At 35.1% G+C, this 26,560-nt stretch overlaps 1 protein-coding gene across 8 annotated transcripts in view; it reads left to right on the top strand.

Moving 5' to 3' along the window:
* The window catches only part of PHF3 (PHD finger protein 3), a 41,567-nt gene extending 15,723 nt beyond the window's left edge, over positions 1 to 25,844 (top strand). For all 8 annotated transcript variants that reach the window (XM_026844413.1, XM_026844417.1, XM_026844416.1 and 5 more), the window contains 12 exons: positions 8,253 to 8,580; positions 9,626 to 9,803; positions 11,854 to 12,004; positions 12,133 to 12,289; positions 13,317 to 13,433; positions 15,580 to 15,711; positions 16,130 to 16,262; positions 16,790 to 16,985; positions 18,620 to 18,767; positions 20,143 to 20,232; positions 21,470 to 21,665; positions 22,769 to 25,844. In XM_026844413.1, the coding sequence (XP_026700214.1) occupies positions 8,253 to 8,580; positions 9,626 to 9,803; positions 11,854 to 12,004; positions 12,133 to 12,289; positions 13,317 to 13,433; positions 15,580 to 15,711; positions 16,130 to 16,262; positions 16,790 to 16,985; positions 18,620 to 18,767; positions 20,143 to 20,232; positions 21,470 to 21,665; positions 22,769 to 24,954 (4,012 nt within the window). In that variant the 3' untranslated portion in view covers positions 24,955 to 25,844. The remainder of the gene's footprint in view (positions 1 to 8,252; positions 8,581 to 9,625; positions 9,804 to 11,853; positions 12,005 to 12,132; positions 12,290 to 13,316; positions 13,434 to 15,579; positions 15,712 to 16,129; positions 16,263 to 16,789; positions 16,986 to 18,619; positions 18,768 to 20,142; positions 20,233 to 21,469; positions 21,666 to 22,768) is intronic.
* Positions 25,845 to 26,560: the final 716 nt, after the last annotated feature.

A 26,560-nucleotide genomic window follows, 5' to 3' on the forward strand; every position in this document is an offset into this window, starting at 1 on the left:
CCCGTTCATTGTCTAGGAGAAAAGGAAAAAGTGTGAGACATGAATATTGTCAAAGGACAGTAAGTAATGTCAAAGGCAGAGCTAAGATCTGAAACAAAGTTTGTGTTTATATCCTGCTCTGTGGTTATTTAAACTCTGGAAGATTTTGTCAGTGCTGTGGTACAAATTACTTGTAGAAAAAGAAATTGTACTGAAGTTGCAGCCCTAAGTTAGGAAATAATGTGCATAAGAGTTTTGCGGTATGTCAAGGACATTAAGAATTCAGGCTGCAAAATAATAGTCACTTGAACGTTTTTTGTATTCTCCACAGCAAATGCACAGCCACTAACTACTTGTTAATGTGATGCTAAAATTGGAAAATTGATTCAGGTTGAAGATAATCTGTGCAGAGTGTTTCATCAGTTTTGTTTGTGTACAGAATCCCCAAAGGGGAATGCTTACGCAGGTCTTTCACAGCCCTGGAGTAATCGTACTGCATCTGTTAGAAGAACAGGAGAAGAAGGATGGTCCTTGTATGTTGTTTTATTTCAGAATCAGCACCTGACAAATGGAGTCAATTTGTATCTTTAAGAATACATTCAGTAATTCGCTGGCCACATGCAAAGTCAAAGTATGCTTACCTTGCACTGCAGATACAATGGATTTGGCTGGAAAAGGAGGAGTCTTTTTTTGAAAACATGTCACTTGCATGATCAAAAAAGTTTACAAGTTATAATGTGTCTTGCTTTGTAAGAGGCATACCTGTTTTTTTTTTTTCTGATATAAGATTGTCCTCCTTTGGCACCTGAGCTTTGAACAATGACTATTCATACTCTATTTTCCACTTTTCTTGATGCTTGTAAGATGGAACCAACATAGCTGTTTGTGAGAGTGAGTGGTCAGTGTTTTGCTTTAGGACTGTTTCAGTCTGTTTGCTTGATATATGGTGTTTATTCTCCTTCAGACATTTACTTTTGCAACATAACTAAAAATAATTGTTCTTTCATATGTAAACTAAACCCTGGGTTTCTGAGCAAATCAGATAATAAAGATGTAACTTTTTGCACTTAGTAATTTTCAGCACATCTGAAACAGGTGGTTTTTTCAGTGCAAAGATTGAATTGTTACTCATTACAACATTGCTTTCAACTTGTTTGACTTTGCCACTGTGTTCCCATATTGCTGTCAGACTCTTTTTCATCAGCTAATAACATAAAAATCATACACATAAATTTTATCTGTCTATAGATGAAAGGTGTGTATGTGTATGGATATGCATATCACATAGAAAAATGTTACAGATTGAAGTTACTACCTCAACTTCTGAATGAGATCAAGCGGTGTTGAAAATACTAAGCTTTGTCATAAACAGTTATTCTTCCTGAAGACAGATCAAAGATCTTTAAAGATAGTTGAAGAAAAATACAATATTTAGTTTCTTGTCATAGAGCTAGATGAAGATGACAGCTCTACAGCCACTGAGAAATCTGCTAATGTAAGGTTTCTTGTGTGCATCATATGCATCCTTCTGATATAAGGGCTCATTGTAAATTTATCCAGTTTTCACTGTAGTTGTTCAAGCTCTCTGCAGGATGGAGGGCCAAACTCATTTGTTTTCTTGTACAGATAGACAAAACCCTAACTGATGTTTTGCAGATTGTCTCCCTTGTCTTCTATCTTTTTTAATGGAAGAAGTTTCATCAAGGTTCATAACTTGAGATAATCTGTTTCTAAACAATTTTTCTAGAAAGCATTATATCACGGGGGAAGTTTAAAGCTTTAATTTGTTGCTGGTGACTTCCTCTTGATTTCTACAATTCTAGTAATTTTTTTTTAATAGGTTGTGGTTTGGGCATTCTCTGTTGTTGTTGCTTTGTGGTTTGGGTTTTTTTGGTGTTGTTTTTTTGTTTTTTTGTTTGTTTGTGGTTTTTTTTCCTTTTTCTTTTTTCTCCTGTTTGTTTTTGTTTTGTTGCCTTGGGGTTTGACCATGCAGTTTGTGTGGTCAGACACAAACTGGCCTTGTCAGAACTCATAGAAGAATTAAGTGGTGCAGGACCAGAGTTTTACTTAAGGTTTTTTTTTCCCCACATTTTAACTCTGCTTTAATATAGAGGAAAAGTTAGTAATATTGTAAAAGGCAATTAATTGGAAAGTGCAGGAGTTGATTTAGCAAAGACATAGTATTCCTGATCTCTTGCATACACATAGTTCCTAAAATGTTTATGCATGGTTGTACAGAAAATTACTTTGGCTGATAGATGAAGTTAAAAAAACCTGAAAACTTTTTTCCTGTAATAAATATTATTATTAGGACTTCTTTTTTTTTCTTTTTTTTTTTTTTTTAATAGCACTGATACTTCAGTAAACTATTTTGGGACCAGGTGGTCATATAATTTGCACAGCCAATACAAAAGAGAATGTTTGAAGAAGGATTTAAACTACCCTTAAGTTACAAGTGCACATTTTTTTAAGGGTGGATGCATATACAGGAAATGAATCACTGTTGTGACAACATTCTTCAGAAGAAACAATAATTAGAATAATTATGATGCCTTAGTTCTAGGACATGTTCACAGAATAGTGTGTGTTAAACTGCAGATTATGGAAGATGTCATCAATTTAGTCATGGGTGATGTTTTTAAGTTTTCTGCCTCTCTTACTGCTTTCTTCACTGTGGAAAGCTTTGCAGCATTAAAAGCTATCATCCATGTCTACTCACAGCTGTAAAAAACCTGAATGACAGTATAAACAAAATAGCATTGTAATGTATAATTAACGAATGGAAAGACTCCACTGTGGTTTATATTTACAGTTGTATCATTTTATTAGTAGACTTGTAGGTATGATATGCTGCAGTATTGGTAGGGATATTAATACTAGTACCATTATGGAATCAGGCAAATGGATAGCATAAGTTGTCTAAAATACATAGTTTTACAAAGCAGGTCTATATATATGCAGTTTATAGAATATATGATCCTGATTCTACGAGATGCAATCCACTGGTAATGGAGTTTCCCTTAATGATTTTTTTAAAACAGATTTGTGATTAAAGTTAGGAGATGTATTCTACCCATCTTTTTTCTGGTTTGGGGAAGTTCAGTGATTTTGGTTTTCCTATTTTTTTGTTGGGCGTGTTTCATGTATTCATCTCTAGTTCAAAGAGCATAGGATTGCTTCCTTTTTGGAGAAGTTCATTTAACATGAAAAACAGATTCACAGAAGAGAATCATTGAATGGTTTCTGTTGGAAGGGTCCTTAAAGACTGTCTAGTTCCAACACCCCTGCCATGAGCAGCACAACCTTTCACTGGATCATGGAATATTATGCCTTTAAGTTAAAAATAAACATAAAAGATGGGTTATTGAAATTTAATACTGCAGAAGTAAGCTTGCAGTGTCATCTTCCTATGTTGCAAATTCTGTGTAAATGATCTGCTGATAGTGTTTCTTTGAAGATAGTTGGTTTTGTTTTTAGAAGATCAAAACCTGAAAAATCATGTCATCTGTGCTAAACTTTTGTACAAAAAGCAGACAAGAAAACCTGCTCATATATATGGGCTCTGATAAGGTAGGGCAGATTATTTTTGACAGACATTAATTTCACTTGAGCTTTGAATCAAGCCCATACTACTTCACTTATGTGAAACAAGCTCTGCTGAAGCTGCTGTATCTTCTCTACTAGTAGCATCTTTATTAGCTGAAGGAAAACCAGTTGCCTCTGTGCAGTGTTTCTGCTTTAACATTGACTGGTCTGTAGCATCAGTGCAGCTGAGACACGTTAATAATGTTAATACTAGTTTAAAACAGATCTTACAGAATATTGGTGAACAGTGCCATTAAAGAGGGGAAATGCAGATGTGGGACATGATTTAAATATTTAAGTGCTTAAAAAGTGTCTGAAAAGTGGTTTTGCTCCTCTTAGGTGTGTTCAGGGTTAGGGCATCGTTTTGAATAATTTAAGTTTTGCATTTTTGTTTTGTTAAAATTTGAGCCCTGTTGCAGGTTTTTTTACTATCCTATGTACCACAAATACAAAAGACTGAAGAGAGGTAATTATTTCTGAAGTAAATGATTTTCTGTGGTAATGCATCTTACATTATTAATTAATTTTAAATGCTGATTACTGGCCTACAGTGAACTGTTCTGACAGCTCCCAGTTCTTTGTGTTTTGCTCATAAGTATAGCTTTACAATGAACGAGATAGTTTCTGCCCATTTTACTTGTAAGATCTTATTTCACAGTAATAGATTTCTCTGGAAACTTGCTTTTGGTATGTAAATGTATGTAAATTAATTTCAAAACATAGCCTGTATATTTTTGAAAATAAATCATCCAAGCCTAAGTTTTTCATCTAACAGATGAATATAATTTACTACAGGTAACACACCAAAGAAAAATCTCTTAATCCTAAAAGAGATTGTGGAAGGTTTGCATTATTACCTCTCTTGTTACTATGTGATTTTAAGGTGCATCTTTCCATGACGACGTGTGGACTACCAAGAGGATTCTTTACTCTGTGCAAAGATTGTAGTGAACTATAGTACAGTCTGCTGTCACCTGTCAGCTCTTTTTAGATTTTTCTTAATTTTTTTTATGTTGAAGTCCAGTGAAAGCAATTCTGTTACTGAATTTTGCATAGTTTAATATTTTAAAATACATTTTTCTTTCTCTTTCAGCTTTACATCTTCTAATCCAGCCTTACAACATGGGTAAAACTCCTGCACTTCAAACTTGAAGCAATCTACAGTCAAAAACTTTGGTGTTTTAATAGTCCAAGATATCAGAACCTCTTCAGTCACAACTCTGACAGCTGTGCAAGAGAACATCCTTGATCCTTCAAGCCAGGCTTCACATTCCTTTGACTCCCCTTTTTAGTTTTTGAGCATTGCCCATTTCCCAGTTATAACTGCTGTTAAAAATCATAATTGTGTTTTGTTTGTAGATGAGTGAAACAGATAAAGATATAAAAGTGACCTTATGGTAGAAAGGATTATTTACATTACTGGTATAAAAATCAGAATGTTCTCTCTCAGACTTTAGAAGTTGCAGTCTTGCAGTTGACTAGTGTGAAAATACTAGTAGAAATAGTGAATATTTTAGGCAAACAGCACCAGGTTTTTTTACCATTTTGTATAATTAGGCTGAAGCAAGACAGTTGTAAACACTACATTGTTTTCTAGTACAAACTTCATGGACATTTCCAGATTCGCTTTGCAGTCTTAGTTTCTGAATCCTGAAGTCTGAAGTTTTATCGTGTGTTTAAATATAGTGTAATTGAAACCTTATTGTGAAGACTGGAATGAAGCCAAGTGGATATTCCGTCTTCCGTACTTTGCTTATGATGGCTTGAATGACATCTGTCCATCTTGGTGTATATTCTTAGTGAAGAATGGTATTTTCTGAGATAAATTCATTGTAGGGTTTTTTTTACCTTTTTTTAATAGACTGGAAAATAAATACGTAAGACTGGCTGCCTATTCTGGTGCTTTGCTTATATCATACAGCTCTTTACTGCCCACTTACTGTGGGTAAGTGAAGCTGAAAAATTCCACATGCTGTCGATTTAAAGTTGATTTGCAGCATCTTGTGTTTAGTCTCTGGAGTTAAATTTTCTTCAAATTTAGTCCATTTTGTAAATAATAATCATAATATTGTTTTGGTTGCTAAAAGTTGCAGTCTGCCTTACTCACTTAACAAATTCATCTTCAATGCCTGAATTTACAAGCTAGAGGAAAAATACCTACATTTTAATAAAAATTGAAGTAGCAATTGTGGCTTCAAGACAGTGTGTTCTTGGTTTCCTCCTTTTATTAATGAGAAGGCATTCATTATTACACCAAAATACCCTTTAAGCAAGAAGTACTTGACTGTATGCTTTGATCTTCAGCTCTGCAGAAGATCTTAACGCTTGGAATTTTTGTAACAGTTTCAGTGTTGCCAAAGCTTTACTAATACTTTCTTGCAATGGTACAAGATTGTGTCCTGTGTTGTAAAGCATCCTCTTGTGGATCCTTGCAGTTGTGAAATAGGCACTTATGCTATATTACCTGTCATCACGTTTGGTTCTCGGAAAGGAGCAAACATGAAGTTGCATTACTTCTCTCTTGTTTTTCTGTTGTGTTTATGAATGCTATGGTATTACTGTGGTAAGACGATTAGAAGCAGTTGTCCTGTAATGTTACCTTTCTTGTATCTTCACTTTGCTGGAATGTGGATCTGAAAAGATGGAGATACTGACCAAATGTGAGGGAACCTCTGCCTTCCTGATTGAAGCTACTAAATAGATGGATGGATATTGTTTGTTAGTGATAAGTAATACCATAAATGTATTTGCAGCTCAGAAAAACAAAATTAAAAATTAGAAGATAGTTGTCTTCACAGACTGGACTAAAAGCTGTTTTCATCAAATCTAGCAAACAGCATTATAGGCTAGTGAAGCTGGAAATGGCCTTTTTCCCCAAACTGCTAGAGCTTTAAAACTTCTCAGACTCATTTTGCATCAAAAGACAGTTTACTTCAGCAGAAATTAATCTTGATTTATTTTGGGGTAAGCAAGGAAGGAACATAAGGCACAATATTTTCTTCTCTTGTTTAAAATGTCTGCTGTTAGAATTTTCATCTCTTAAGATACTGGTAGTTCTTGAATACAATACCTGCATCGAGCCATCTGGAGTGTCCATTTACAGTTCTGTAGAACAAGATTTCCTCTAAGCATGTTTTGTAATATTTATATGGTTTTGCAAAGTAGGTAAGTCAGCAGATAGCAGATCCTAGCCTGAATAGGAACACGCATAAGTTAGGTATCATTTCCTCAGAATCATCTTACGAAAGAGATTTATAGGGTATTAGATGAAAGAAACAGGTTTCATACGTCAGTGTATTTAGCATTTCATGAACTTCAAAATCGGTCTGTCTTCTGTGGAATTTAAAAGCTAGTAAATAATTTTTCAGTATTAACAGAGAGCTCACACTTTTCGTAACGTGCAGTCTTTCTGGATTTTCTTCAGACAACATATATATAATAGTACATATATTTACTGTAGTTTATGTAAGTATAAAACAAAAAGAAAACCAAAAGGGGAAAAAAATTCAAGTGGATAATGCAGAAGTTCTTCTTACATCATTTGAAAGCAGATCTTTAGTAGTGATGCCAAGTTCATTATTACAAGAAAGGATTGTAAAAAAATAATTACTACCATCTAAGTCTCCTGAAATAGATTTATTGAGGTGTTTAACCTGTGTAACTTTGAAATTCCACAGCCTTCACAAATAGTTCAAATAAAAATTGTACATATCAGTGAAATTATGTACTAGTGATACCTAATAGAGTTTTCAAAATTATTCCACAAAATAGTCAGAAATTATGGTTTTCTTTTAGACCAAGCGATCTTTACAACACTTTGAAAATGGTACCTATACTTAAAGTTACTTTTAAAATAGTGAAGCAGTTGAAGTGACTTAAGGTGAAGGGTGTCCTTTAAATTATATTCATTTTGGTGTTTGAAACAGTCTTTAAATAGCTACTAGCTCTGAAAATAGCGAAGCAACACTGAAGTGGCATGTACCTTGTTTAAAACAAACCAACCAGTCCCTGCAAGCTAGACAGATGTAGTTGAAAGCCAAACTCCTGGCCCCATCTTCACCAGTAAAGAGAATAAAAAGCAACTTTCTAGAAATAATTCAGTAATAATGGTCTAAAGAATGTGAAGTAAAATAACCAAACTAATTTAGAATAGCTTGATGTTTCTGTGCTCATCTTATTTGTCAAAACACTTAAACATTTCTTACTGCTGTGGAAGATTGCAGTTGATACATTTCTGCTATAAGGATGATGACTGTATTTGAAGGAAAGCAGTACAATCTTGGAAGAAAAATTTCAAGTATTTTCAAACACGTTTTGAGAGGTTTTGTGGGATTTTTTTTTTATTGTGGGTGTTTGGGTTTTTATTTTTACATTCCCATCATTTTTTTTTTAATAGTAGTCTGAAAAAATCTGGTTGGTAGGATTTGGAGGCAGGTTACAAAAACATAATGAGGTTGTGATAGTCTCTTGGACTACTGCAAAAGGCATAAAGGCCAAAAATATTTCTCAGGAAGATCATACCATGTCGTAAGGCTGGAGATGGATGTAAAGCTACAAAGAAAATCACTTACCAGGTAAGAATGAATTGTTGAGATGCACGAATCAGAGCGGCTATGGTACATTCTGCTTAAGTTGCTGTATTTTCTGTTGTAGTCTGTACACTGAGCTATGTCTTACTTTGTTTTCAGGTTTATGGTAGGCTGTGGTAGATGTGATGATTGGTTTCATGGTGATTGTGTTGGACTCAGCCTTTCTCAAGCACAGCAGATGGGTGAAGAAGATAAAGAATATGTGTGTGTGAAATGCTGTGCTGAAGAAGACAAAAAAATGGAGTGTTTTGATCAAAGTGTATCAGAGACTCAAGTGAAACTTGAAATCCATAGAGAAGAAAAAGCAATTGAGTGTGAAAAACTGGGGATGTCAAAGCAAACACCTGCTTGTAATGTAAATGTAACAACTGAAAAAACAAAGCAGACAGAGGACACTGGGAAGCACAAAGTCAAAATCTTCAGACGGGTAAGTCTTATTTTAATACTTAAAGTTCCGTTAATTACTGAGGGTAGAGGAGTTTTTTCCTAACCCCCTGTAATTTAAAATACTATGTTTCAAACATTTTTGTGATTTTAATTTAAAACTTATCCGTTATTATTTTTAGAGTTACTTCATTTTCTAACTGGCTTGACTCTTTCAAGATGATATTGCTAAACTCCTTACATTGAGCAGGGTTACATGCACATCACACGTGTGTGTATATAGAAATGGTGAAGGATTTTGTGCATTTTTCTTTCATACTTCTAAATACTTTTAGAGAACATCTCAGTTTGCTGTATGATATAAAGCACAGATCTTTTAATATCTGTAAAACAGTATGAAAACAGTATTGTAGTTTTGATTGCTTTAAGTTGATTGCATGTAGAAGAAAATGCCTAACATTTTAATTAGGGCCTTTCTACTTTCTGTGTGTCTCTAGTAACCAAAGGATAATTTGCAAGAGCAGTGAGATGGTTTTACTACAATTGTTTAGACTCTTTTAGTGTATAGCATCATAGTCATCATAACTTAATCATTGGTAATCCTTTTTGTCTGATTTCTGAATAGGAGAATTGTAGTTCTGACATGTAAGCTATTACATTTAATTTTGGTTTACAGAATTAAAAATTAAAGTTGTTTTTAACCATTAAAAATTAAAATTATGTTTCTAAACATAAGTGACTTCCTGTGGATTTGTGGCTAAAACTGGTTAAGGGATGTTCATTGGTATCCATGACACTCTAAAATAACTAAAAATGTAGTGGTTTTCAGCATAGAGCTTAACTGCAAATTGTCAGTGATGTGTCTTTGGCCAGTATTTCAAAGACAGTGTTAAGCAATACTTGGCAGTAATTTGGGATACTGTTCAGTAGCTTTTTAGAAATTACTCAATGTTGCATACATCTAGGGAACTCATTATATGCTATACTTACAAAAAAAAAAAAAAAAGGGAAAATGTGTGATAATTATGTAGTGGTTCATTGTAGCATTCAGTAAGTAGCGTGCCAACATGTGTAAATGTTTCTTTCAGGAATCTGGTGATGGGAAGAACTTGTCAGAGTCCAGAGACTCAGATACTAAAAAAGGGCAACATGTTCCTGCTCGAAAAGGATCACAAACTGCTGTAATTCCTCGGCGGTCCCCTGAAGATAAAAATGAAAAAATAAGTAAAGAATCCCTTAGCATGGCTGAAAGGTCCACAAAATCAGGTAGTGAGTTTTGGTGAAATACTCCATGCTCTAATTCACATATATGTATAGCAAAGGATGGTGACTTACTTTATAGTATCAGTTTTTCAAACCACATTCTGTAATGCAAGTGATGGTGATCTGAAGAGCTGTTTGTTCCCATGATGTTTATGGTCTTTATGTCTCATTTCTTTTAAAATGTTGTTTAGCAGGTAAATGTTTCCTGTGTAGCTGTGTGAGTGTTTACTATTAGAATAGAAGAGGATGCTCACGTAATCAGGAACGGGAAAAAAAGTACAGAGACATCTTTGTATTAAACTTTATTTCACATTGCAGAGAACTTTGAAATACTCTTCCATAAAATACTGTGAAATACTTAATGTACATAAGTGTTGTAATTGCTGTATAAATTATACTTTGACTTACTGATGTCTTTTGCACAAATTGACAAATAATTATATCAGCTGATTTCAAAGGGGCACATTATATTGCATGCTGAGCCATCAGATTTTCATCTAAATTTTATTTGAAAGGTTGAAGGGACATATTTCCCTTCCTAACAGCCTCTGTCCTTTCCATAGCTCCCTTGCTCCCTTCCAGGAAGCATTATTCTTCTAAGATCATGGTAATACAAAGTTGTTGTTATTTGAGACTGAAATCTCAGCAGCAAAGCTAGTGAGATTGTGTGAGAACTGTGTCTTTAACTGCTAAACTCAAGCTTTGAATTCTTGTCTAAAAAACAATAAATCTGCTCTTCTGGTCTTTTGACAATGCTGATGCATTCTAGAAGCTCTTACTGGTGGAAGAAAGCAATTTAAAGTGTTAGGGTTGAATGTAAGTCTATATATAAAGTATTGTATACTGAATGGTATCTTTTAGACTTCAAATACCTTGTTGTTCAACTTTGAAATTCTGAGTCGCAAAGAAATGGACATCCTTTCTAACTGCAGATTGCATGGAGTGAAGTGAGTCTTTGGTATCCATGAAGTAATTGAATTGTTCCAAAATACATTAATTGAACTAGAAGCTGACAAAAAGATTTTTAGTCATGATTTCAGAGTAGAACTTAATCTGAAAATGATTTTGTAACAACAGGCTTGAAAGTCTCATTTAGGACAACTAGCATAAAATTATTAAACAGCACATTTAACTTAATCTCCTGACTTGAATTATGCTTATAGTGGCACTGTTTATTGCTAATCTTGCCCATCACTTACCTGTTACGGGACTGTGCTTTTGGATGATTGAAACTTTGCCAAAAGGTTGCATGCCAGCAACATGGAGGGTTTTCCATGTCCCGTGACATCCTCAGGCCACTTTTTTTTGAAAAGTTTTAGTTCAGTTCTTCATCTTCTTTCTGAGGAGGACATGAGCAAAAAAAAGTATTGGGCAAATAAAGCCATTATTAGAGCTGCATTACTTAACAAGCCTAGCATATGGATACTTTAGATCACAGTACAGAATGGCAAACAGCTGTCTCAGGTCTGCACCACCTTGCTGGTGAGGAAGGGGAAATCAGTAATTTTGGTGGGGATCATAATGGCATTAATGAGAGTTGTCTGTCCGACAGAAAAGAAAATCTTGTCTTTTTGTAGCTGCTTGAAAACGTAGTGTTTGCTTCTGGTATTAATGCATTTTAAGTTGTACTCAGTAGGTGAAAGGAATAATAAATATTTCTTTTTACCATCAAACACTGAAGTTAGATCTTTATCAGTCTTCAGTTGTTTCTTTTCTTCACAGTAGAAAGTAAATGAATGAATATTGTTTATTTTCCATTGTTTTCTTAAATAGAAGGCGGCTGCTCTATAAACTAGTGACATGTTCACGTGCCGAGACAAAAAAGCTTTCAGTTGACACTGAAAATTAAAGTTTGAAGGAATTCCGTTTTTTGCTTTAATGATTTTAATTTGATTAGAAATGTCCATAATTTGTATTATTTATGACACAAACCTTAATAGCCTTGCTTAATAGTGTCTGTTACCTGAATCAGAAACTGAGATTATTATAATTGAAATAATTTTGACTTGAGTGGCTTGAGTAGCGTACTGTTTTTAACTGTGTGTTTTGATAGGTGTTCATGAGAAACAAGAAATTAAGAAAAAGAAAACTGAGAAAGGATCTATTAGTGCAACAAACATGCCAGCCGTGCCGGCTTCCAAACCTTCTGCTGATCAAATAAGGCAGAGTGTCAAGCAGTCTCTTAAGGAAATTCTGATGAAAAGGTAAAGATATATTACTAAATGAAATTATTAATTTGTCTTTGTAATTATTTTCTTTTGGAAGGCAGAAGAAAAAAATATTAATTATTTTGGAAGCATTTGGTAATTTTTGCTCTTACGTTTTCTCACAGATTGACAGACTCCAGTTTAAAGATTCCTGAGGAGAGAGCAGCAAAAGTTGCCACAAGGATTGAAAGAGAGCTGTTTTCTTTTTTTCGGGACACTGACTCAAAGTATAAGAACAAATACAGAAGCCTAATGTTCAACCTGAAAGATCCTAAAAATAATGTATGTATTATTTGTCTTTTGTGCTTTACAGAAATTCTTTTTTTGCTGTAGATTAAAGGAACAGTCTTATATGTAGATACATTATTAATCCTTCCGCAATTTATCCTGTTATTTTTTTTGTAGGTTTCTTCTCCTCATCTCTTTGTTGTTTGTCCTTTTGCACACTCAGTATTCTTTGTGTTCTTTTTTGCTTGTTTCCCATCATTAATTCTTCAACTTCTTGCTCCCAGTGTACTTTTTATAGTGAGGTTTCAAAGTGTAGTGGATATAGCTTGTCTAGTTTGTTTGTCTTGACTACCGACCCCCCCCCCCCCAGCTCTATGTTCCTTGCTGCACTTACATCATGTAGCTTGTCTTACTGTGCTTTTTCATACCCAGATTTCTCAAGCTTGGCTTTTCTACTCTTTTCTACTCTTTTCTAGTTTCTATGAGCCCATTATGCAACATCACACTCACCACCTCAACTTGTCTTTTGTCCTTTTATCAGTTATTCTGACCAAGTTGCTTAGTCTGTAGTATTTTACTATTACAGTTAGCCAACTGTAAATTATATGAACAGGCTACCTCCTGTCTTTGGCTTCTCTTTGCTCATACTACTAAATTATGGGAGGATTTTTACTCTAGGAATTCAGTTCAATCAGTCAAGAAGCATAGACATCCTCTTTAATACTAGCTTCTTTTCACTGTGTAATACAGGGGATTTACACCTTCAAAAAACCCCCAAAACAACAGTTACTGCCGCAGTGGGCATAAACTCACTTTCTTGTTTGGAACAACAGTTCATTATATATATGATCGTTACAGGTATATGTAGATACATTGTGTTATGTAGAATAAGTGGTGCAGTGGAATTAAGCTTTTTATGTTCTAAAATCCAGTATTGCTTCCTACAGTGGGAGGTAGTTATAAAGCCACATGATCCATATAGCTGTACAGAATGTGTTGTATTGTTGCTTCTCTGTTTTATTTCCCGCTGTGAGCTGATTTTGTCTTGATAGCAATAGTTAACTTTTCTTCTTTCTTCTAGATACTATTTAAGAAAGTATTGAAAGGAGAGGTTACTCCAGACCATCTAATAAAAATGAGCCCAGAAGAACTGGCTTCCAAAGAACTGGCTGCTTGGAGACAGAGAGAAAACAGACACGTGAGATTTGTCAACTTCTGTTGTTCAGTTGATTGCCTAAGCATATTTAACTTCTGTTTGCAGGTTAAGTGTATGTAGAAAGAACAGAATGTGTGTCTCCCAAAGCAACTCTGATTAAGGAGGATCGCTATAATTTATTTAGTATTCAAAACCCAAAGGGATTGTTAGGATGAAAGTGAAAGAACTGTAGTAAATTCCTGAAAGGGGGAAGCCATGCGTTTTCCCTTGCCATGTGCTTGCTCTTTCTTCTGTCTCAAGGGTGAAGGCTTCTTTCCCCTTATTTCCAAAAAGATTTTAAAGTTCTAGTTGAAGCTTTGTAGACATCAGGTTTTTTTAGAAAGGGAGAGAGATCTCTTTGGACAAATCAAACCAAACTGGTGGTGTTTTTAAATTACATACTGGTCAAGCATGACAATTCATCCACCAACAAGTAAACCTGAAGCTGAAAACCTGATCTGCCAGTCTGAAAAGCAGTCTAAAGGAAAAAAAAAAAACAAACAAAAACAACCAAAAAACAACAAAGCATAGGAAGTTATAAGGTTAGTTTGAGCATTACTTTTCTTGAAACAGAAAGTCACACTATTTGTATCTGTGTTGACAGTTTAGAAGGAGAAGCAGGAATATGAGGAGCTGGTTTAAATTTTATAGAAAATGCCTTTTTCTTAGATATAGCCCGTTTACTGGGTCCAATGATAATTAACTGCAGCTGCATAGATACGTCCTGTTTACTGCATCAGATTTTCTAGTTTAAAAAATCTGGGTTTATGTTGGCAAAATTTGTATGTTACTTCATAGAACTAAAAGGCACAAAATTTGGGTAGTGTTAACTGGCATGCCTTTTGTGTTTGGGTTTTATGATACTAGGAATTTTGGGTTGTATCAGGTGACTTCCAATAAAAATTTTAATGAGTAGGTAGTGTAACATGGGATAGATGGAACTAATCTTCTTGAATTCTGTGTGCTCAGAATGAGTGGATGTTCAGTGACAGTGATTCAGTACAGTGAGATGCTGTATTTGAGACTGCAGTTTGCATTGCAACATTAATTATTCCTGGTGTTTTTCTTCTCATATTGCAAATAGACCTCTTTATGAATCGACAACTTTTTGCTAGTTCCTGTTATCTCAAAATTGTTTTGAGGGCCCAGCAAGACATGAAAAGTTTGTTTATTCTGTAGCTTCTGTCTTTTGTAGTACATCTTTGTTACATTTATTTTTATAAACACCAATAAAATACTGAAAACAGACCATACAAAACTATTCCACTGCTGTGAGGAACAGCTTCAAAGCAAAAGTGTGTGTTTCTCAAAAATTACTGAAGAGCCCTAAATATTGCAGAGAAATACTTCAGAATTTCTAGAAGTTGAAATGGAATACAACATGTAAAATAAATAGCAACATATCATTTGACTGTATTTTTCGTTTTCCTATTTCAGCAAGACTTTGAGACTGCTACTTACTGCTGCTTTTATTTTTTTAAGTTTCCCCAGTGTGTTCAAAAGTAACTGTAGGTATTTGGCAGAGAGATAAAGCAATCATAGAATCCTTATTTCCTTATGAAACCAGGCTTAAAATATTGGGGACAGCCAACACAAACTGTTTCTGGTCTAAGAAGAAGAAATGTGCTTCAAGAAGCGATTTTAGAAAAACAAGGTTTATGCTTTATTTTTTGCAACAGAGCAACACAGCAGTGCTGATCAGAATTAGCATATCCATTACTTTGGGAATACATTAAAATGTTTTTTCAAGGTAGAGCATTAGGTTTATGTACTAAAAAACAAGATCTTGAAAAATGATACAAATCTGTATGTACTTATGTCCTACATTTTCCCTACTATTGCAGGAAAAGAGTTGATGCTTTTTTTCTTTATCTCTTGGAAAATCAAATTTTTTTTACCTATCTTTAAATTTAGTGTGAAGGTCTGCTTTATAACTTGTTTAAATACATGCCTGATAAGTATTTGCTGCACTTCAGAACTGCTGCTTGTGAGTTTGCTTTATGAAACTACTTGACACTTGCAAAATAAGAATGTATTCTGTCTTCCCTAGAGGGTTTCCTAATGGCAATCCTGTCTTCTGTTGTTGCATTTGTGGATTTCAAAATTTTATTGTATGGAAGTAAACATACACAACTACCTGTTTTTACAGACCATTGAAATGATCGAGAAAGAACAGAGGGAAGTTGAAAGAAGACCTATCACAAAAATTACTCACAAAGGAGAAATAGAAATTGAAAGTGAAACACCAATAAAAGAACAAGAGGAAGTCATGGAGATTCAGGTATAAGAGAAAACATGGCAACACAGTGTATTTAGTTCATAGATAATCTCATTGTAAAGTGATTTGTTTATGATTTTGTTGTTTAGGTCTGTAATTATATGCTAGGTCTGTTTTGAGTTTAATTTTTCTTTTACCCTTACTGACTTTCACTTCTGGTCCTGGTGATTTTGTTTTTTCTGTGTTGTCCATGACTATGTGATGAATTCTGGCAATAGTAGAAAATATTCTAAATCTTACCTAAAAGATATTTAGGAATTAATTCCTTTAATGCACCTGTAGATTTTGTGATAGTCTTTTAGGCTGTACAACTGAAGACATCTTTATGCCTGAAGAGAAGAAAATACCATAAAATATTTAAGCAATATGAATATTAACAGAGTAAAAAAAGGCTAACTGAAATGTGTTTGTCTTTTCTTAGGAGCCTAATGTGAAGTTGTTTGAGAAATCAGAGGAAGCTGAAAAAGATAAAGTAGTAAATGAATCTGCATCTCCGGACACCACAAGTCAACATAAAAATCATCTCTTCGATCTTAACTGCAAAATCTGCATAGGTGATTTTGAAAAGCATGTCAAAATTAATACATCATGCTTGTATAATGCTTTTCAGTGATAAATCTCAGTATACCTCAGGAATATAAACAATTTTTCCCTAGTTTGCTGACAAAGATATGGAAGCAGTGTCTGACATCATAATTTACAAAAGAGACAATGTTAAAATGATTGGCATAAATGTGTCTTCCATTTTTAAAAAAAGACCTGCAGAGAAAGAATCCCTTTAATGGGTGTACATGTTATTGTTGATTCCTCATTTCTTTGCCGTATCCCATTACAGTGCCAATATTTATGTGTAATATTGTATAAATATATACAATATATACATTTATGCATTGTATGTATTTACACAATTTTATACGTAAATTTATGCATTGTATAAATATGTGTAAACTGTATAATTTCTTTATCCTATCCCACTTCAATGGCAGTATGTGTTTTTGGCGTGTCTTCCGTGTCTTCAGAGGAAGTACTCTTTTTGTTTCTTAAATAAAAAATAAAATGCGTTGCAATTCATTCTCTGCAGGCCGAATGGCACCACCTACTGATGATCTCTCTGCGAAAAAAGTGAAAGTGTCTGTTGGAGTTGCGCGGAAGCAGTCGGACAATGAAGCAGAGAGCATTGCAGATGCACTTTCTTCAACATCAAGTATTTTAGCTTCAGAATTACTGGAAGATGATAAGCAAGACTCATCAAAATCATCATTCACACCTCTCCCAAAGTAATACAGACTGTAGAAACAGTACTTTAAACTGAAAGACATAATTAATCTTATTAAGCTATTATAACTAAAGCTAATTTTATTAATGACATTTCATTAATACATTTGTGTATTTGAAGTTGTCTACCTCTTCTTAGGAATGGAGTTCTCTGGAGTGAACAGTGCTATGCATTTATATAAATAACACTACATACATTGTTATGATTACAAACTTCTAGTTACCTCATTTTCTTCTGGAAAAGTAAACTACCTTACGCTTTCTGGTGCAACTATGCTTTCTAGTGCAACAAGGCCTAAAAATGCACATGAGTTCATATTAAATAAGTCAGAATAAAGATTTAATATGATATTTGGTATTAAGGAATGTAGCATGTTGAATGAGGGGATGTGTATGTGTTTGTATATGTGTATGTGTAAAGCTAGAGAATTTGAGATTTATCAGTGCAAATGCTCTTTAGAGCAATCAGGCTAGTTTCAAATCTCAAAGCAACACTTCTCTAGAAATGACAGTTAACAGCAGCTTGTTTGACGTTTTGCTGTATTTGCTGTAAACTCTCTTTTCATTTTGTTCCACTATACTTTGCTACCCACCAAAGAGGGAATTGCAATTTATGAGACTGTTTTTTTCTGGTTGAAGGGACGGGTTTCTAGAAAAACATCAACTCCCCAGTTATTTAGAACTGACCAGACTTCATGCTTAAATTCTGCTTTTATCAGGACAGTGAGATCCTTTACTGAGGACAGTGGACTTTGTTTTTTGAATAGCTCACTGAAGATTCAAAGAAGTAATTTCTAGTGCAGGCAGAAAGAAACATAGGTTACTGTGTTACTGTAACAGCAGAAGATCTGGTACTACTGGGCAGCTGCCTTAAAACTGCTAATAGCATACTTAGAATATATTGATAACAACATGTTGGGAAATGTTGAAATGTGGCTGTAACCTTTTCCATGACGAAACCTTCAGATTGAGAAACTCTCTCCTGTGAAATTACTTAAGTCTTTCCATTTATTCTTTGGAGCTGCTTTGTTGAAAAAACTGAGGCACTTTTTTTGAAGGAGGGAAAATGACTGTTTGATACAGGTGATGATAGTGGAATTGGGAGGAGGTGCTCACTGACCTGTGGAAGTGATACATGGGTGAGAAGAGATGAGGAGCCAGCTTGTGGGATGAGGGAAGGGAAGGGGGATGCAGGCATACAGGTGGTGAACAGACAGTGTTGAAACAAAATGTAGGAGCTCAGAAAGCAGGGTGAGGAAAGGCCAGCAGGCAGTATGTCTCTCCCCTCTGTGGTAGAGAAGATCTTACTGGCTCTGCAGCACCTATATATGTTTGTGTCCCCTCTTCAGTAGCATTTAATAACTCCTGGAATAAATAACTTTTCCATTCTCAAAAGATACAGTAGTGAATTAATGTTCTGCTTATCTGACTGTCCTTCTCTAACTTGTATCTGCTCCACTGGAAGATGAGATATGTTTGTCTGCCCATCTCTTTTCATTGACCTTCAAGTATGCTTAACTAAAAAAGAAAATTGTTAATGACGTGTCATTTCTTTTACAAAGAATTATTAAGATTTACATTACCTTGCATGATAAATCATTCTAAATAAATTGTTTTTTTGTTTATTGTTTTTTAGGTCAGAAACACCTGGTACTGTGGAATGTGAAAGTCTGTTTCTGGCACGCCTGAATTTCATCTGGAAGGGGTTTATCAATATGCCTTCAGTGGCAAAGTTTGTTATTAAGGCTTATCCAGTTTCTGGCTCTTTTGAGTATTTAACGGAGGTATCTATATTTACTGCAAAGAATAAACAATTCATTTATTAACTTTAGCGACTTATTTACCTTGTAGGCTAATAATAGTATAATGGTGAAAGGCGGTGAAACATGATCATTGTAATGAGTAAAGTATTTGTGGGAGGACATAGGTTAATGTATTTGTAAGTAAAGTATTTTTCAGTTTTGTCCTACATGGACCCGTTATTCAGCAGGACTCAAGTTCTTTGATACATTTTAAGATCTAAAGTTTCTTGAAGATGATCAGCTGTATTTCCAGAGATGGTGTATTGAACTATTTTTTATGATGGAACATCTTCTATAGTGTAAAGTAGCACAGAAAGATAGGACAGAATTTGCTATTGAAATAACCACCTCAGTGACATCCATTTTCTGAACTAGGGTGAGAAATTTGTAGCTCAGTTTTGAATTCAAATAAACAGGAAGCAAAGCATCTACTGGTGGTTTCTGTTGACAGTGTGAGAAGTCTTTTCATCTTCTACAACAAAAACTTGTGTAACTTTTTTTTTTTTTCCTTGTCTGGTGGCAATTCTGGTCCTAGCCTTCCATTGTAAGGAAATTGTTCTTTTAAATAAAAAAGTTTAGGTAGTGTTTGCTTCAGTGCTTGAGAGGCAGGAAAAGGATGCAGTTGCTTATAATAGTTGTCTTTGTGTCATAAAATAAAGATCAAAGGGCTCATTCATAAGGCTTAGTGTTACTTCTTGCCAGTGACACAGGATGCATCAGCTTTCTAATTAAAAGGACTTAGGTCTTCTATTAATGTTACTGTCTTTGCTGTAAATCTTCAGTGAATTGCAAGGCGAGAAGTACCTTTTAATACTGAAGGATTATTTTACGAATATGATGTGCTTTTCAAAACTCTTCTGCATTATTTCAAAAAACTGTTTTTCCTTAGGTATTTCCAAATTATTCTGAAAGTCTGGTTTTGTTGTTGTAAATAGTGAACTCTGTAATACCCAAGAACAGATTTATGTCTGTATATACATGCATGTGTAGGTTGTTTTCCTCTCATGATTAAGATTTTGAAAGTTATGGGTGTGGGGCTTTCATAGAGTTTGATCTTACAGATAACTTGAGTGTTTCTGGAGCACAGTACTTGTTTGCAGTTAATGTTACTGAAATAAATAACTTTGGGGAAGTGTAGATGAACAGTATTGAATGATAACTAACTTAGTATAGATCATTGACTTTGCACTAAAAACCTCAGTTTAAATATCCAAAATTTAAATTGTTTCTACTGATATTTTAAAATTATAATTTAAGAACCGAAAGAATTAAGTATGTTTTGAATATGAGACAGATACTGGATGAAGGTTTTACCGCAATTTTCATGTTGGATTCAGATTTCTGTTCTTTCTCATAGGATTTACCTGATAGTATTCAAGTAGGTGGCAGGATCTCTCCTCACACTGTCTGGGAGTATGTAGAAAAAATCAAAGCTTCAGGGACCAAGGTAAGAATTTTACATATTGAAGACTTGCTGGTTAACATACATCCCAGCTACCCTAATGATCTTTTTTTTTTTTTATTCTGGAACGTATGTGAAATACACGACATGTTAAAGATAACTGACAGTTATATTGAATGGGATGGATGGCAGCTGGTGGCGTTTATTTTCTTACTATCTAACCTTAACTTGTCATTTGCTGTTAGAGAATACTTGTATTCCTTTGCGACAGTAACTCATCTTGAGCGTATGGACACCACTTCACATGTCTCAAGTGTTCCCCTTCCGTTTTGGTACTGTTACGGTATGGAAGGCCGTCTCTGTGGTCCTCAGCTGAACTTGTCCCACTGTGTGCAAGTTGTCCTTGTACTGGGCAACCAGATAGGGTTCTCCAGATGCTGTCTCACAAGTGCTGGACAGAAAGGAATAATCTTTTCCCTTGGCCTGCTAGCTGTTTCTGTTCTGACCCCCAGCATGCAGTTGGCCTTCTTGGCATGGACGCATTGCTGATTCATATTCAACTTGTCTACCAGGACTCAGATGTATTTCCAGTCAGTCCACCAGCCTGTCCTGCTGTGTACGGTTCCTTCATCTCAAGGTGTAAGATGTTGCATTGGCCTTTGCTGACCTTCAGAAAGGTCAGCCTGTTGTTTTCAGCCTGCAGAGGTCCCGCTGAACGGCAGCCAGCCCTTCAGCATATCGACCACTGCCCTTGATTAGGTTCCATCTCAGCTTTGCAGAGGGTCTCCCGTCCCATCTTCCAGGTCATTAAGCAAACCATTAAACAGCATCAGCGCCATCATCCTGAGTTGGACTTTGGTCATAGCTCTGGGATCTGAGTAATGGTCTTCCCCTAGTATTAATGGCTATTTTAGACACAATAGACTACAAAATAAAGCTTTCTAGTAATGTTAAGTGTGGGGAAGGGAATAATTACTTGGAAGCTGGCACACTTCCCTAAAACTTGTTTTTTAGCTGGCTAATAAAATGTTGGATTTTTAGTCATGCACTGTAATTGATTTTTTTAATATACTAAATGTTTTTTATTTGTTTTCTTCAGTTTTCTGTAATCAGTTTGGCCCTTTTTCTGCTCCTTCTGTCTCCTCTGTTCTCTGCTTTCTTGGGGAGGCTTTTTTTTCCCTCCTCTGAACTGTGCTTTTAAATAAAGGGCAGTCACATTCTTCTATGAAATTTTAATTTTTTTAGTATCTGACCATCTTATTCTCTCTGTTTTTGCAAACAGGAGATCTGTGTAGTTCGCTTTACCCCAGTAACTGAAGAGGATCAGATATCCTATGCATTGTTGTTTGCCTATTTCAGCAGTAGAAAACGTTATGGTGTAGCAGCCAATAACATGAAGCAAGTGAAAGATTTGTACCTCATCCCTTTAGGTTCCTCAGATAAAGTCCCACATCATCTTGTGCCTTTTGATGGGCCTGGTAAGTACAGCTTGGAATTTAGAACTTTATTATCATAACACTACTTAAAGAAGTTTACAAAATAAATACAAAATTTAAAATGCTGACTATTTTGTTCAAACATGTAATGAGTTTTCCATAGTATTATATTAGCTTCCTTGAAAATACATTATTTTCCCTTTGTAAGATTATTCTGATACTTTAAAGTATTGGTGTTGAAAAAATTACTGTGCATAACTTTGTTTCCTGTTTTACTACATTCTTCCTCTAACCCAGGTGTCTTTGTAGGTTACAATCTCAGTAAATTCAGTGATGCAAATGAACTATGATAGTAGTCATACTGAATTCCAAACAGATGGCCAAGGAAGAAGAGATCCTGAAATGACTCTCAGTTGTTCTTCTTACACCTGAGTTATTTTGCATCAGTTTATTTGTTTATAAAAATTTGTGGATGATTATTTTCTTTTGAGATAGGCAGGGCCAAAATGAAGAGTGAATGAGCTACAACTCATAACTTTTTTTGCAAGAACCTAAATTGTACAGAACAAAATACATAGTGAAGAGATAACTGATAGTATACCTTGAAACAGAGTGCCTTCCTGGAATGAGGGAAGCATTTTGGAAAGTCATTCTTGGTAAATCTTTGAAGAAGTATGTCTAACACAAATTGATAAGGAGACTGTGGTTGCAAGTGTGCTGTTAACTTTTTTTTTTTTTCCCCCTCTTGAGCTTTGCTACCACTGTTACCAGACTGTAGCTGTGTTAGACTCAATGGTGTTTAACTTCTGTGCTTTTTCTTATGTGACTAGATGTCTGAACTGTCCCATATTCTGTACTTGGAAGTTATAGTGGGTGATATAGTACTTAAGGCAATTTTAATTTGCAGTGTTTAAAATAATAATTTTTATGTTTGAAATAATGTTTTCATTATTTTAAGTGTTGTTGTGTTTAATGATAAAAATTTCATATGTCATAAAATGAATACTTTCTATAATATATAGAAAGATATAAGTAATATATAAGAAAGATATAAGAAATGTGAGTATGGGGATTTATTTTTGTTGAAATGATTGCCTTAACCAAAACATAAGGAGATGATAAATTGCTGTTACAATTTTGTACAGGGATTGAGATACATCGACCAAATTTATTACTGGGATTGATAATTCGCCAGAAAATGAAGAGGCAGATTACTGCTGTTGCAAGTGTTGCTAGTAGTTTTGTGGATGAAGCTTCTGAAAGTACCTTGAGTAACTTGCCACCAGAGAAGAAAAGCAAGCCAAACAAACCTGAAGTCTCTCATCATGAGTTGGCACTAGAAGAAGAAGAGGAAAATGATTTCTTTAATTCTTTCACAACTGTCCTACACAAGCAGAGAAATAAACCTCAGCAATCTAATATAGAAGATGTTCCAGCAGTTACTGAACCATTGGTAGAAAGTACCAAACATGAACCACCGAAGCCTCTCAGATTTCTTCCTGGAGTCCTGGTTGGATGGGAAAATCAGCCTTCTACTCTGGAGCTAGCAAATAAACCGTTGCCAGTTGATGATATTCTTCAGAGCCTGTTGGGTACAACAGGGCAGGTGTATGAACACAGCAAGTCAGAAGCTAATCCCAGTGAAGACATACCATTATTAAATGAACAGGCAACCTTAAAAGAAGAAAACATGGACGTTGCTGATGTAACTAATGAAGTTAGTGAAGCGAAGACTGCTTTGGATGATCTACAAGAATCTACTAATGCTGCTGTAACTGTGGATGCAGCAGCTGTAGGGACTTCAAGTTCTGCAAGAAGTGCTGGATCTTTGATAGGGCTGAGTCTTAAGGGAAAACCTCCAGATGTCTCCACAGAAGCATTTTTATCAAATTTATCTGCTCAGTCACAGAATAAAGAAACTGAAGAAAGTAAAGAAAATGACCCAAAGCGGCAATTACCCGACAAGGATAATGTTGCACAGGAAATTAGAAGGATCACGAATTCCAGCTTTTCTTCTTCCTCATCAAATGCAGGGAAAAAACCCAATGACAACAATGTTAATGTAGGCTCTGCTGAAGGTACCACAGCTAATACCTCTAAATCACCACCATTTATTAATCTTAAAAGAGACCCACGACAGGCAGCTGGTCGAAACCAGCAGACTACTGCTTCGGAAAACAAGGAAGGAGATGTTAGCAGAAATGAAGACCGACAGAATGCTTCAGGAAATGATCAACTAGAATCAGAGAATAAACAACAGTCTTCTGGAGAAGCAGGCTTAAACCTGTATCAAAGTGATGCACAAACCAGTGAGACGCAGTACAATTCAACTGCAGCAAAAGCAGATAGCACAGTTGCATCACAGACGGAAGATACCAAACACTCACAGGAAGATGCACTGATGCAAAACATTGAAACAGTGAACTCATTTAGAAGAGGACCAGGAGCACCTTCATCTCATTTTGAAGCTGAAAACTCTTCTCGTTCTGAATTTATTTCCAAAGTCCCAAGCCCTATTACAAGTGGCAGCTTCTCATCTGTTAGACCTCCACAGCAGAATTTTCAGCATCCTAAATCTAATCCACCTGGATTTCAGTTTCAGGCTCCTGCACCTCATAACTTCCCTCCACAAAACAACCCTATGTTTGGATTTCCTCCTCATTTACCACCTCCACTTCTTCCTCCTCCTGGCTTTGGCTTTCCTCAAAATCCAATGATGCCGTGGCCACCAGTAGCTCATTTATCAGGTCAGCCCCCACACTATGCTGGACCCATTGCACAAGGGCTACCAATGGCTCACAAACAATCAAGATTTTTGGGGCCAGACAATTTTTTTCAGAGTAAAGACAGTAGGAGACCAGAAAGACGCCACAGTGATCCTTGGGGCAGACAAGAACAGCATTTGGATAGAGGGTTCAATAGAGGAAAAAATGATCAACATAGACAAAGATTTTACAGTGAATCCCATCACCAAAAGAAAGACAGACATGAAAAAGAGTGGAACAATGAAAAGTACTGGGAGCAAGATTCTGAAAGAAACAGACGCAGAGACAGAAACCAGGAAAAAGAGAGAGAGAGGAAGAATAGAGAGGAAGGACAGAGAGACAAAGAAAGATTGCGGTCTCCACACAGTGATAGGTCTGCTGATGGAAAAAGCCCCAGAGAGAATAGAAATCCAGAAAAAAAGACAGAGAAGCCTAAAAGTGAAGAACAGGCTCATGAAAAAGATAAGGAGAGGGAGAAAAGCAAAGAGAAGCATAGAGAACGAGAAAGTGAAAAGAACAGAGAAAGACATAGGGACCACAGTGACAGAACTAAAAGCAAAAGGTAAAAAGATGCAGGCAGTCTTTTAAAATCCTATTTAAATAAACTGTTAGAGTAATGTCATAAAACTTTGTATTAAAGAAAAAAAAAAGCCTGCTAGGATTGTGCCATCTTTTTTATTCAGTGTTGGTGTTTTGCAGAAACAAGTCTGTGTTTTGGTACCCCTTGATGTACCAATACTCATCCTTTTTTTCATTATACCAACTATCGCTAGAAGTAGGAGTTTAATATTTTTTAAAATTTTACATTGCTGTATATTCAAAATTTTAAAGATTTCTTTTATTAATATGCAATAAAGGCTTAGAAATTCTTTAGCTGATGAAGTTGGCTTTAGTCAAGTCTGCAGTATAGTTGCTGCCTTTGGTAATTTGTGCTCTCTTCTGTTTTAAGATGCTCTAATAATTTTAAAGGTGAATTTCATACAATAACCTTCTTTATAAATTGCACTGTTTTTAAAGACTGTAGCAAAGCCTCAGAATCCACACACATTACAACAAAATATAATATGCTTGTGGTGTGAAGAGTTGTTTTTTGTTTGGTTGTTTTTTTTTTCTTTAAATTATTCAGTAGTACAGTAAAATAATTCAAGTGTATTTCATTAGTTTTTCAGATATTTCCTAAGCATCTGAAGCAGTTTGTGACCAGAAATTGGAAGGCTGAGCTGCTCGAATGTTATTGCTTTAAACTGCACTTGTTTTAATAAGAAAGCATTTTTAACCGAAATTCTTGAAAATATGATTTATAGTAGTGAATTAATTTCTCCCACCATTTTCCTTGCTTCAGAAACTTGAATACCTAAGCCTGTACATTACTTTGTGTTTTGCTATCCTTTTTACTGTAAAATGTAAATATTTTAAGGGATATTTTGATTCTAAAATGATAAAACTTTCTCACATACTGTGTGTGTTTGATTTCATAGGTGTGAAACTAGGCTAAATGAATATAGCAGACTGAGTTACAGATTGCTACATTTGTTGTACACTTCATGGCTCGTTTCAAGTTTTGGGGGGCGAAGAGGGGGGAGAAGGGCAGAAGGGTGTTTGTACCATTGGGACTTAACAGTTAATTACAGTTCATTACTATTTTGTAATGACTACCATCATTATCTATCCACTCATGAAAAACAAAAAACCAAAAAAATTGCAAACCTGAAAACAAACAATCTCCTGCTCTTATACTTCTTGAAATACACTGGTCGTGTTGTTGACTCTGTCAGAAACAACAAAAATATTCCACCATATAAAGAAAAACTTAGTTCATTGTTCTGTTTTTCAGTGGTTTGTTTTTCACTTTGAGCATTTTGCACTTGGCTGTAGAAAAGCCTCTTCTTTCCAGAAAGGTCTTTTCAGCTTAGCGACACACAAATGGTTAGTTTTAATTACGAATATATTTTAAGGTGAAATTCCATTTGGATACCTTGCAGGTAGTTTCATAGTCAAATTGACTAAAATAAAAAAAAATTCTGCACCAAATAAAGGGAGTGGTAGATTTTTATTAAGTAATGTTTGTTAGACTCATAGTTGAGAAGATTCATAAATCATCAGTTTGTTATTTACTAGAAGCAATGTTTAAACTTTTAACTTTTATAGCATGATAACATGATGTGATCAAAA

This window comes from Athene cunicularia, assembly GCF_003259725.1.
Source record: "Athene cunicularia isolate RWA chromosome 3 unlocalized genomic scaffold, athCun1 chr3_part1, whole genome shotgun sequence".
NCBI lineage: Eukaryota > Metazoa > Chordata > Aves > Strigiformes > Strigidae > Athene > Athene cunicularia.